This window comes from Primulina tabacum, chromosome 8, assembly GCF_025594145.1.
Source record: "Primulina tabacum isolate GXHZ01 chromosome 8, ASM2559414v2, whole genome shotgun sequence".
Lineage (NCBI taxonomy): Eukaryota > Viridiplantae > Streptophyta > Magnoliopsida > Lamiales > Gesneriaceae > Primulina > Primulina tabacum.
The window spans coordinates 24728616-24740108 of record NC_134557.1 but is presented as its reverse complement, the minus strand read 5'-3'; the positions used below and the strand labels follow the sequence as shown (position 1 = coordinate 24740108).

Here is an 11493-nt window from a genome sequence, read left to right as displayed (position 1 = left end):
ATTCAAGGAAGACGGCCACAAGGCAGCTGATTACACTAGGAACAAGGGCCCCACTAATGGCAGGGCCTATGTAATGCGCAGAGGAGGCGGAGCCAGACTCTACATTGATAATCGGTAACCTTCATATTTAAGAATTTTTAATTACCGCCTGGATTGCATGGAGTATTGTGTTGATAGTGGGGATTTTTTTTGGGATTTAGAAAATAGAATAAATTAGGTTGCATGTTCTAATAGTTGTACTTAAGGGTTGAATTGATTTAATTAAGAGCTTTGAGGACCATCATGCAGTAAGCGATATCATGGACCTAATCGCAAAATGAAAGTTGGGGGACTGCTTCGCATTTTTCGAAATCATTGGGATCAAATTAATAACGTTCGAAAATTTTAAGGCCTAAATTGACTAAATTAAAATTTTCATGGGGACCGAGATGCAATTTTCGAAAAAAAGGGCCAATTGGTAATAAATTTGAAACTTTAGGGGTCAATTTGCAATTTCCGAATTTTTGGGAGAAAATTTTGAAATTTTTGATGGAACACTATAAGTAAAATAGTGGTTTTCGAGGATTTTGGGACATTTAGTGATAGAAAATTTCTTAAGTTTCAACGTGATTAGATTTGATGGTATGTTTTGTCGCAGAAGGAAAATATATTTCAGGTGTAGCCACGTATGCATTGATAGATCCCGGAGCTACACATTCATTAATATCCGAGTTTTTTTCAATCGACTAGGAATGATACTAGAGGCTATGGATTTGGGATTCAGATTTTCTATTCCGTCCGGAGATCATATGTTTATCTCTCAGATAGTGAAGAGATTGGAGCTTTGGTTACAGAAAATACGGTGCAGGCAGATTTGATTGTGCTACCGTTGTCGGAGCTCGAGATTATTATGGTATGGACTAGCTTTCTTCGAACGAAGCTGCCATAGATTTTCGATGTAGATCAGTATCTTTTCGACCGCCCAGCGGGAAGCCATTTATTTTTTAGGTAGCCAGGCACCAGCAGGTGCAAAGAAGCTCATGAGGAGAGGCTGCTAGACATTTTTGGCAAGTATTGTGACAGTGACCGAGCCAGTTAGCCAGCGGCTAGAGGATGTCAAGGTGGTCAGGGATTTTCCCACTGTTTTCTCGGATGATACTTCAGCCATTCCACCAGACAGAGAGGTGGAATTTTACATCGAGCTGATGCCATGTACAGTGTCGATCTCTAAGACCCCCTATCGTCTAGAACCTGGATAGATGAAAGATCTAAAGGATCAGATACATAACTTGTTGGACAAGGGATGGGGCGCACCGGTATTGTTTGTTAAGAAGAAAGACGACAGCATGCGGCTTTGCATTGATTATCGGGAGCTAAACCGGGTCACAGTTAAGAATAAGTATCATCTTCCTATGATTGAAGATCTATTTGTTCAGCTTCAGGGAGCATCAGTGTTTTCAAAGATAAATCTCCAATCAAGATACCACCAGCCGAAGGTGAGAAAGTCTGACGTGCATAAGATGACTTTCAGGATGCGTTATGGGCACTATGAGTTTATGGTGATGCCCTTCGGACTGATGAACGCGCCAGTGATCTTCATGGATCTCATGAATCGTGTGTTCCAGCCGTATTTAGATCATTTCGTCATAGTTTTCATAGATGACACCCTGATCTATTCGAAGAGCAAAGAGAAGCATAGTCAGCATCTGAGGACAATACTACAGACTTTACAAGATAGACGGTTGTATGCCAACTTTAGTAAATGTGAGTTCTGGCTAGGCAGAGTGACATTCTTAGGCCACATCAAATCCTGAGATGGAGTGGAGGTTGATCACAGTAAGTTCGAGGCTGTCTGAGATTGGCCAGCGCCTAAGAGTGTGACAGAGATCCATAGTTTCTTGGGGTTGGATGGGTACTACAAGAAGTTTATTCATGGCTTTTCTTCTATTCCAATGCCTATGACCGTCTTGACGAAGAAGAATGCCAAATTTATTTGGGGATCAGAGTGCCTGGAGAGTTTTGACAGGTTGAAGCGGGCATTGACTTCAGCCTTAGTTCTAGCTACGCCATCAGGGCAAGGGGAGTTTGTGCTTTATACAGATGCTTCGAAGCTCAGTTTGGGCGCAGTTCTGATGCAGCATGACAGGGTTATAGCCTACGCGTCGAGACAGTTGAAGGTCCATGAGAAGAATTATCCGACTAATGATCTCGAGCTAGAAGCAGTGGTATTCGTCTTGAAGATATAGACGCATTATTTGTACGGAGAGAAGTGCAGGATTTTTACCGATCACAAGAGCTTGAAGTACTTCTTCACGCAGAAAGAGCTGAATATGAAACAACGGATGTGGCTAGAACTAGTGAAGGATTATGACTGCGACATTAGCTACCATCCGAGTAAGGAAAATGTGTTTGCGGATGCCTTGGAAGAATGCAGTGATCACTCAGTTATCGATAAAGAGACCTCTGCACGCAGAGATTCAGTGGTTAGAGCTTGCAATTTATGCCAGGGGCGATGCCCCTAGTCTTTCTACCCCGACGGTACAGTCGACACTGAGGGACAGGATTCGAGCAGGGCAAACATCTGACGAGCAGTTACAGAAGTGGAGACAGAGGGATGAGTCTAAGGGCCTGAGATTGTACACAGTTTAGGACGGCATAGTCAGATATCGTGACCGACTATGGGTTTGAAGCAGTGATTCCCTGAGAGCAGATATCACGAGTGAGGCCCACAGCACACCGTACTCCATTCATCTAGGGAGTACGAAGATGTATAAGGATCTGCAGTCTCTATATTGGTGGCCAGACATGAAGCGAGATATCTTGCGTTTCGTGTCTGAGTGTTGGACGTGTCAGCAGGTTAAGACCGAGCATCAAAGACCTCCATGGAAACTGAGACCACTCCCTATTCCCGAGTGGAAGAGGGAGAACATTACCGTGGATTTCGTGACAGGGCTACCGAGGACAACTGGAGGAAATAATGACATTTGGGTGATAGTTGATTGGCTCACTACGTCAGCACATTTTCTACCGATCAAGAAGACTTTCACCATGACGCAGTACGCAGAGCTGTATATCAGAGAGATAACAAGACTGCATGGGATTTTAGTTTCAATCGTCTACATTTTGGAAGAGTCTGCATTAAGCATTGGGTACCAAGTTGCTATTCAGTACAACATTTCACCCGCAGAACGACGGTCAGTCTAAGAGGGTGATTCAAATTTGTAAGGACCTACTCAGAGCTTGCATGATCGATTCCAGTGCAGCTGGGAGCCGAAGATATCTCTCGTGGAGTTCACGTACAACAACAGCTATCAGACATCTATTTGTGTGGCTCCATATGAGGAACTTTACGAGAGGAAGTGTAGGTCACCAATTTATTGGGATGAGGTAGGGGAAAGAGCAGAGTTGGGACCAAACATTCTCAGACAGACAGCAGAGTTAGTGGTCAAGATCCGGGATTGGATGAAGACCACTCAGAGCCGACCGAAGAGTTATTCATATCAGCGGCGCAGGGATCCATAATTTTCAATGGGCGATCATGTATTCGTGAAGGTCGCACCGAGAAAAGGAGTGATTTGATTCGGAATGAATGGCAAACTCAGTCCTAGTTTCATAGGACCATTAGAGATCCTCAAGAGAGTTTGGACATTAGTTTACAGATTTTCTTTAATATCGAATATGGCGGGAATTTATGACGTCTTACACGTTTCGATGCTGCGGAAGTACATGTCGAACCCTTCACATGTGCTGAATTATGAGCCACTGTAGCTTACGCCGAACTTGTCTTTCAATGAGAGACCCACTCAAATACTGGATAGGCAGGAGAGGAATCTCCGGAATAAAGTGATCCAGATGGTCAAGGTCAAGTGGCTGAATCATTTTGAGGAGGAGGCTAATTGGGAGACTGAGACCAAGATGAGGAGTCGTTACCCAGAGTTATTCAGTACGTTTTAAATTTCGAGGATCAAATTTTTATAAGGGAGGGTAAATTATAAGGTCTAGAAAAATTAAAGTTACGTAACCTGATTGCATACAATATAGGGTTTTACTAAAATATATGTAATGTCTAGGAAAATTAGAGCTACGTAGCCTGACTGCATGCAATCTAAGATTTTACTAAAATATGTGTTTTAATTATTTTAAATGTGTTTCATTTCATGGTTTATTAAAGTTTCATGCATAAGGGCTTTCAATAGTTTTTCGCGCTCGAACGAAAAATGGAGACAAGTGATAATTAAGGAAAAATGTTTTTATTAAATGATTATTTTAAATTATTTAATATATGGTGAAAATTAGTGAGATTTTGAGAATAGACCTTGGTGGAGTATTGCTACTCGCCGGGTCATATTTTTAACTGGTATGCAAAATTTAGCTAACCGGGGGACTTTTTGAGCGTTCGGGCAATATTCTCAATGTAACGTACCGTACTTTTTACCTCTTAAAATTTGCAGAAAAATTAAAATTTTTTTTAAAGAGAAATCAAACTTCAATTTTGATAACGTAAACCGTACGTCCTAAAAGTAGTTGCAACAAAAGATCTAAAAATAAAGTTTGACAAAAGTATTTGTTTGAAATCTCATAACCAATAGCGTGAAATCAGAGTATTTGACATTTCATAAAAACTTGGGCGGTCCTCGGGTCTAGCCTCCTGCTCAGTCCAAGCCAACTCCTTGGTCCCCACCCCTAGTCTCCTCAAAATCATCATCACCTGCATCGATCAAGTCTAGTGAGTTTAAAGACTCAACACGTATAAACTGGAAGTAACAAGTAATACGTAATAAAATCACAGACAACTTTAAAATAGGAAGTACATACTGAAACTTGAACTTGCATATCAAAAGCTTGAACATACGTACATACATACATAGACGTGCCATTGTCATAAAACTTTTCTTAAACATGCTTGCATACTTGAACATACATAACTTCATCATTTTGCGTAGAGGCATGTTTCAAAGCAAGTGACCCATAACATAATTCGTCTGATCAGACTAAACCACAATACTGGGCTGACAGGGATGAATCCACTGCCACATACATGAGATCCCCGTTCATGCTTTAACGGATGGATTGGTCCCCATTCATGCTTTAACACTTTCCAATCCTAATCTAAACCCGTTCATGATTTAACGGGGTGGATTGGTCCCTGGTCATGCTTTACCGCTTTCCAGTCCCATACATAAATTGCTCACAAGACATTTAGCATACCTCAAAAACATGAAATATTTTCTTTGCACGTCAAACATACTTACTTGGCGTTAAGGGATTCGTTGGATCTCGTTTGGGGCCGCTGCTGCAACATACTAACAAGAGTTCAAGTACTTAATTTCCATACTTAGACATAATGATCGTGCTCACCACCCAAAATGATAATTTTCTTATGACGTTCTAAATCGCTCGGGACCTGACCTCCTTTAATCATTGTACTAAGCCATGACATCAACCTCCGGAACAAACCCTAACATGATGTGTGAACATTTCCCAAAATATAGAAGACAAGAGCCTAAAATAGTGTTTTAAAAAGTCATGGACGAGCGCCTAGGCGCTAGACAGTGCTGCGCTGTGGCACTGCCTAGCGCCTAGGCTAGGCGCTAGACACTAGTGCCGCGGCGCTAGCATTGCCAAAGGCCAAGCGCTGCGATGCCACATGGGCAGCGCCGCGGCGCCTGGCTTACGCAGAACGGGCACTGCGGCGCTCCCCTGGCGAGCGCTGTGACGCTAATCCTGCGCACAACCAACCCAAAATAACACGTTTTGATGCAATTTTAAAAGTCACGCTTAAACGACTCGAACCGATGCAACGAGACTCATCTTAGGACGTTATGACAAGGATTCAACTCAAATAAATGTCTCCAAAACAACGACGCACAACAACTACGCAACATAATCACTAAACATGAATTTTGACACCAAAATACTTCCTACGATTTCTAATGCAACCAAGTGCCTACCGACACAAGACTAAGCACCAAAATTCATCCCAATGTCATACTTGAATGCCCAAAGGCAGCAGCGACCAACCAACGGTTCCCAACGAAGACTGCAACTCAAAAACTTCAAGAACGCATCAATAACATAATTTTTCATAAAATGCAATTTGAGCAGTCCCACGAAAAACACCATAACTCACTCAATTTTTATCTAAATATTTTGAGTTTATTGGCAAATCGAAGATATCAAAAAGTTCTACATTTTATATGTTTAAAATTTTTCCAAAAAGTCAACCGAAAAGTCGCAGTATTTAATTTGACAGCAAAATTCGAGTTTTAGATCTAAAAATATTTCAAAACCGATCCAACCATGTTTGCTCAAACTTCTTCATAACATCCACATGTTTTTCATACAATAAACATAAAAATCATTACTATGACAAGATCGATGCAGAAACGAAAGAGTTTACGTGCCTTTTGATATGAAAAACTCATGATAGGGCGATACCGAAGCGGAGACAGAGCGAGGCTTGATCCGGGACGATTGTGGCACTAAAATCTTGCAATAAAACTCACGAAAATTTGCCGGACTGCTGAAGGGAATGGGGCGGCTGCTGTTTTATCTCAAGAACCCTAAGGTTTGCTCTCTCAAAATTAGGTAAATCTGAAATGAATTATGTGTCTGTGTGTTGTCGTGTTATGTGTGTGTGAAAGTAGGTGTGTGCGTGTGTTTTTTAACATAATTAAGGGGTATAAAATTGCTTAATTATAAATTAACCACTAATTAATGTTAAATCAAGCACTAACTTTACTAGAATCTCTCAATTAGAAATAAAATACATATTTGCTAAACTTTAAAATTCCTAAATAAATAATTTATGCTTTAATAATGCTGAAACTTAACAAATTATTTAAAATGCCCCAAACTTAATTAAAATAAATTACCACGTTTTAAAATTACCAAAAATCATCTCAAGTCTCTTCTCCTCGATCCCGCATCGAATATTCGCCTGAAACATGAAACTCAAGAAAATATTTTAACGTGCATCACATAAACATACATAATTTAAAATAATGCAATTTAATAGATCATGCATCACTAAAATTATTTTAACTTTAAATAAATGATTTAACAATTAAATAAATGCATGGGTTTTACGTGTACTGAAATTGGGCTCTACTGTTCCTCCCCCACTTATATAAATTTCATCCTCGAAATTAAATCTTACCGAACAACTCCGGGTAGCGATTCCTCATATTCGTCTCGATCTCCCAAGTGGCCTCTTCCACTGATTGGTTCAACCACTGAACCTTGACCAACTTGGTCACCTTGTTCCGAAGTCTGCGCTCCTGTCTGTCTAGGATTTGGACAGGTCTCTCCTCATATGAAAGATCTGGAGCAAGCTGCAACGGCTCATAGCTCAGAACATGCGAAGGATTAGCTAGGTACTTCCTTAGCATCGAGACATGGAACACATTCTGTACCCCGGCCAGATTCGGTGAAAGGGTAACACGATAAGCTAGAGTCCCAACTCTGTCAAGAATCTCAAATGACCCAATAAACCTCGGACTCAGCTTGCCTCTTTTTCCAAATCTCATAATACCCTTCATAGATGCTATCTTTACAAAAACGTGGTCACCTACGGCAAACTCTAGATCCCTTCTCCTCTTGTCAGCATAACTTTTGGCGACTCTGTGCGGTCTTCATCCTGTCTCGGATCTTGGCCACCACATCTGCAGTCTGCTAAACATTCTCTGGACCAAGTTCTGCTCTTTCCCCGACTTCATCCCTGGCCAGCAATACAAAATCTGTAAATCCTTGTACATCTTGGTACCTCCTGCATTAATGGAATACGAAGATGTATGTGCTTCTGTTAGAATATCCTCTCTGATCGAATCAACACTAGGCACCCACATTCTACCTCTGTACCTCAAAATACTATCGGACACTTTGTAGAGTACACTGCCCTTGGCCTCATCTTTCAGCCTCCATTTCTGCAACTGCTCATCTGAAGGCTGCCCCCTACGGATTCGGTCTAGCAAATAAGATTTGACTGTTAGATTAGATAGCCTCGGAGCTCTGCCCTTGTGATAAACTTCTAACTCAAACCTCTGAATCTCAAACTGAAGGGATCTCTGCACTGACAACTGTGCTACAACAACGACTTTTCTGCTCAAGGCGTATGCGACAACATTAGCCTTTCCCGGATGGTAGCTAATTTCACAGTCGTACTCTTTTATCAATTCCAACCACCGTATTTGCCTCATGTTCAGCTCTTTCTCCGTGAAGAAATACTTCAGACTCTTGTGATCGGTAAATATCTGGCATTTCTCGCCGTACAAGTAATGTCTCCATATCTTCAAAGCAAAGACAACGGCGGCTAACTCAAGATCATGAGTCGGGTTGTTCTTCTCATGCACCTTCAATTGCCTGGAAGCATAAGCTATAACCCGACCATGCTGCATCAACACTGCGCCTAACCCGAGCTTAGATGCATTGGTGTATAGCACAAAATCTCCTTGCCGTGTTGGCATGGCTAACACTGGGGCTGAAATAAGAGCTTGCTTCAAAGTATCAAAGCTCTTCTGACATTCGCCACTCCACACGAACTTAGCATTCTTCTTGGTCAGTGAAGTTAGTGCCACTGCTATTGAAGAAAATCCTTGAATAAATTTCATGTAGCAGCCTGCTAGGCCTAGGAAACTGCGAATCTCAGACGCATTCTTTGGCTCAACCCATTCCTGGACTGCTGCTACCTTAGCTGGATCTGCCTCAATACCACTGCTAGATATTATATGGCCCATCAACGCTACCTTTTCCAACCAAAATTCACACTTACTGAATTTTGCGAATAATTTACGACTCTGCAAATTCTGCAAAACTGAACTCAAGTGCTGAATGTGCTCTTCATGGCTCTTGGAGTATATAAGGATGTCGTCAATGAACACTATGACGAACTGATCAAGGTAAGGCTGAAATACTCGGTTCATGAGGTCCATGAAAATTGCTGGAGCATTCGTCAGTCCAAATGGCATCACTAAGAACTCGTAATGCCCATACCTAGTCCTGAAGGCTGTCTTGTGCACATCTGCATCTTTCACCTTCAGTTGGTGGTACCCTAATCGAAGATCTATCTTAGAGAACACTGTGGCTCCCTGCAACTGATCAAACAAGTCCTCGATCCTTGGAAGCGGGTATTTATTCTTGATCGTCACCTTGTTCAACTCTCGGTAATTGATGCACAGTCTCATGCTCTCATCTTTCTTCTTTACGAAGAGTACCGGTGCGCCCCACGGTGAGAAACTAGGGCGAATGAATTCCTTATCAAGGAGCTCTTGAATCTTCTGTTTGAGTTCTAGCATCTCAGCTGGAGCTAAATGGTACGGTGCCTTGGAGATTGGCACTGTTCCTGGCATAAGGTCAATAGCAAACTCCACCTCTCTCTCTGGTGGAAGACCTGTTACGTCATCAGGAAAGACGTCTGGGAAATCTCTGACTATTGGCCCATCAGATATAGACGGGGTTGGTATATCAAGTGCGGAGGCAATACTGGCCAAGAAGGCCTGACACCCCTTAGAAATAAGCTTTCGTGTCTGCATGCAAGAGATCATGCGAGGGAAACTTCTCCATCTGGCTGGTTCAAAAAGAAACTGCTCCATACCCAACGGTCTAACCAACACCGACCTTTTCTGAAAATCAATCAGGACTCGGTTCTTCGTCAGCCAGTCCATTCCCAAAAAATTTCGGCATCAGCAACACAATCAAATCTACATACACTAGGTGGCCTTGCAGTTCGAGATCAATATCCCTGACCACGCTAGTAGCTGACAACTCTTCCCCTGATGGGATTGTCACGGAATAATTCACGTCAAGGCCGATGGTCTTGATATCCAACTGGTTAGCAAACGTCTCCGAGATGAATAAATGAGTAGCCCCGGAATCTATCAAGGCCTTAGTAGCTAATCTCTTAATGAAAATATTTTCTGAGAGACGTTAGCACAACACGAAACTTATATCTCAAAATTCTAACCTTAACCGCAAGCATAGTAGAAATTATACCTCAAATCACTCAAAAAATATTACTAGCAAGATTTAGTTAAAGAAAAATTGTTTGAGGAATTAGTTTCTTCCGTGCAATGTTGAAAGAAATTTTAACTAGGTTATAATTATTGGGACTTAAGTCAATAGGCTGACAAGGAGTTACGTTCTAAGATTCTATATTGGTTTAAATTTTGAAATAGTAATCATGATATTTTTAAGATAGAATAAAAAAATATAGATATGCATATATTCAGTGCAGATTTCATTCAGTGCACTATGGGAATTGATTGATTGGACAAGAATCATGCAACGGTAGATTGTCGAGGTAAAAATGCCAAACTCCAATCCAAGAATAAATCGTATTTCATGGCAAGGATAAGGAAAATAAATCCTTACTTTCTATTTGTTTGACTTAGAATTCGATGGAGTATGGCTAAGAAGTCTATCTAGCGATAATGAGAGAAGCAAAAGAAGGAATTGAGCATCTACCTCGAATAGAGTTCACATACAATAACAGCTACCACAGTAGCATAGAGATGGCCCTTATGAAGCTTTCTATGGAAGAAATGCAGATCGCCCCTGTATTGGGACGAAATAGGGGAAAAAGCAATCACCGGGCCTGAACTAGTGCAGATCACGATTGAGAAAGTAGCTATAATTAGAGAGAAACTCAAAGTAGGTCAGGACCGACAAAAGAGCTGGGCTGACTTGAAGAGAAGGCCGTTGGAATTTGAAGTCGGAGAGAAGAGCTATGTCAAGGTTTCACCTATGAAGGGAGTGGTCCGCTTCAGCAAATCGGGAAAATTGAACCCAAGATACGTCGGACCCTTCGAAATTCTTGAAAGAATCAGAACCCTAGCATATCGGCTAGCCTTGCCGCCTGATATCTCAAGAATCTATAACGTCGTCCATGTTTTGCAACTAATAAGATACATTCCCGACTCGAGTCATATTCACGAGGTTGCACCACTGCTACTCGACGGCAACCTGAATGAAGAATTGAAATATGAAGAAGTCCCTATCTATATAGTGGACACCAAGGAACAAGTGTTATGTCACCGCACCATCCCGTACGTGAAAATACAATGGTCAAACCATACTGAACGAGAATCAACATGGGAGCTAGAAGAGAAGATGCGCACACTTTATCCCCACCTTTTGAAAGACCAAGCTAATTCAAGTTTCGATGAAGAAACTTTAAACAAGGAGGGAAGGATCTGAAGACCCAAAATTTTGCATTACAGAGAGACAAAGCACCAAGTTGATTTTAGTTTTGTATTGAAGATGAATTATGTCATGGAGGAGAATAAAATTACATGCAACCTTTGGTATGGAGGGGGAAGACCAAAAGTCACATTAGTGATTAATGTCATAAAGCATGCAACCTTTGGTATGGAGGAGGAAGGCCAAGAGTCACAATGGTGATTAATGTCATAAACCATGCAACCTTTGGTATGGAGGAGGAAGACCTAAAGTCACATTGGTGTCTATAAATAGTGGCAAAGAAATGAGTGAAATCACATCAAAACAACATCAAAAGTT

The 11493-nt window shown here is 41.4% G+C and overlaps 1 protein-coding gene across 1 annotated transcript; it reads left to right on the top strand.

Moving 5' to 3' along the window:
* Positions 1–1238: 1238 nt before the first annotated feature.
* LOC142554661 (uncharacterized) lies at positions 1239–11172 on the top strand. Its single transcript, XM_075665326.1, has 5 exons — positions 1239–1743; positions 2107–2204; positions 2298–2462; positions 2836–3173; positions 10524–11172. The coding sequence occupies exons 1-5, from the start codon at positions 1239–1241 to the stop codon at positions 11170–11172; spliced, it is 1755 nt and encodes a 584-aa protein (XP_075521441.1).
* Positions 11173–11493: the final 321 nt, after the last annotated feature.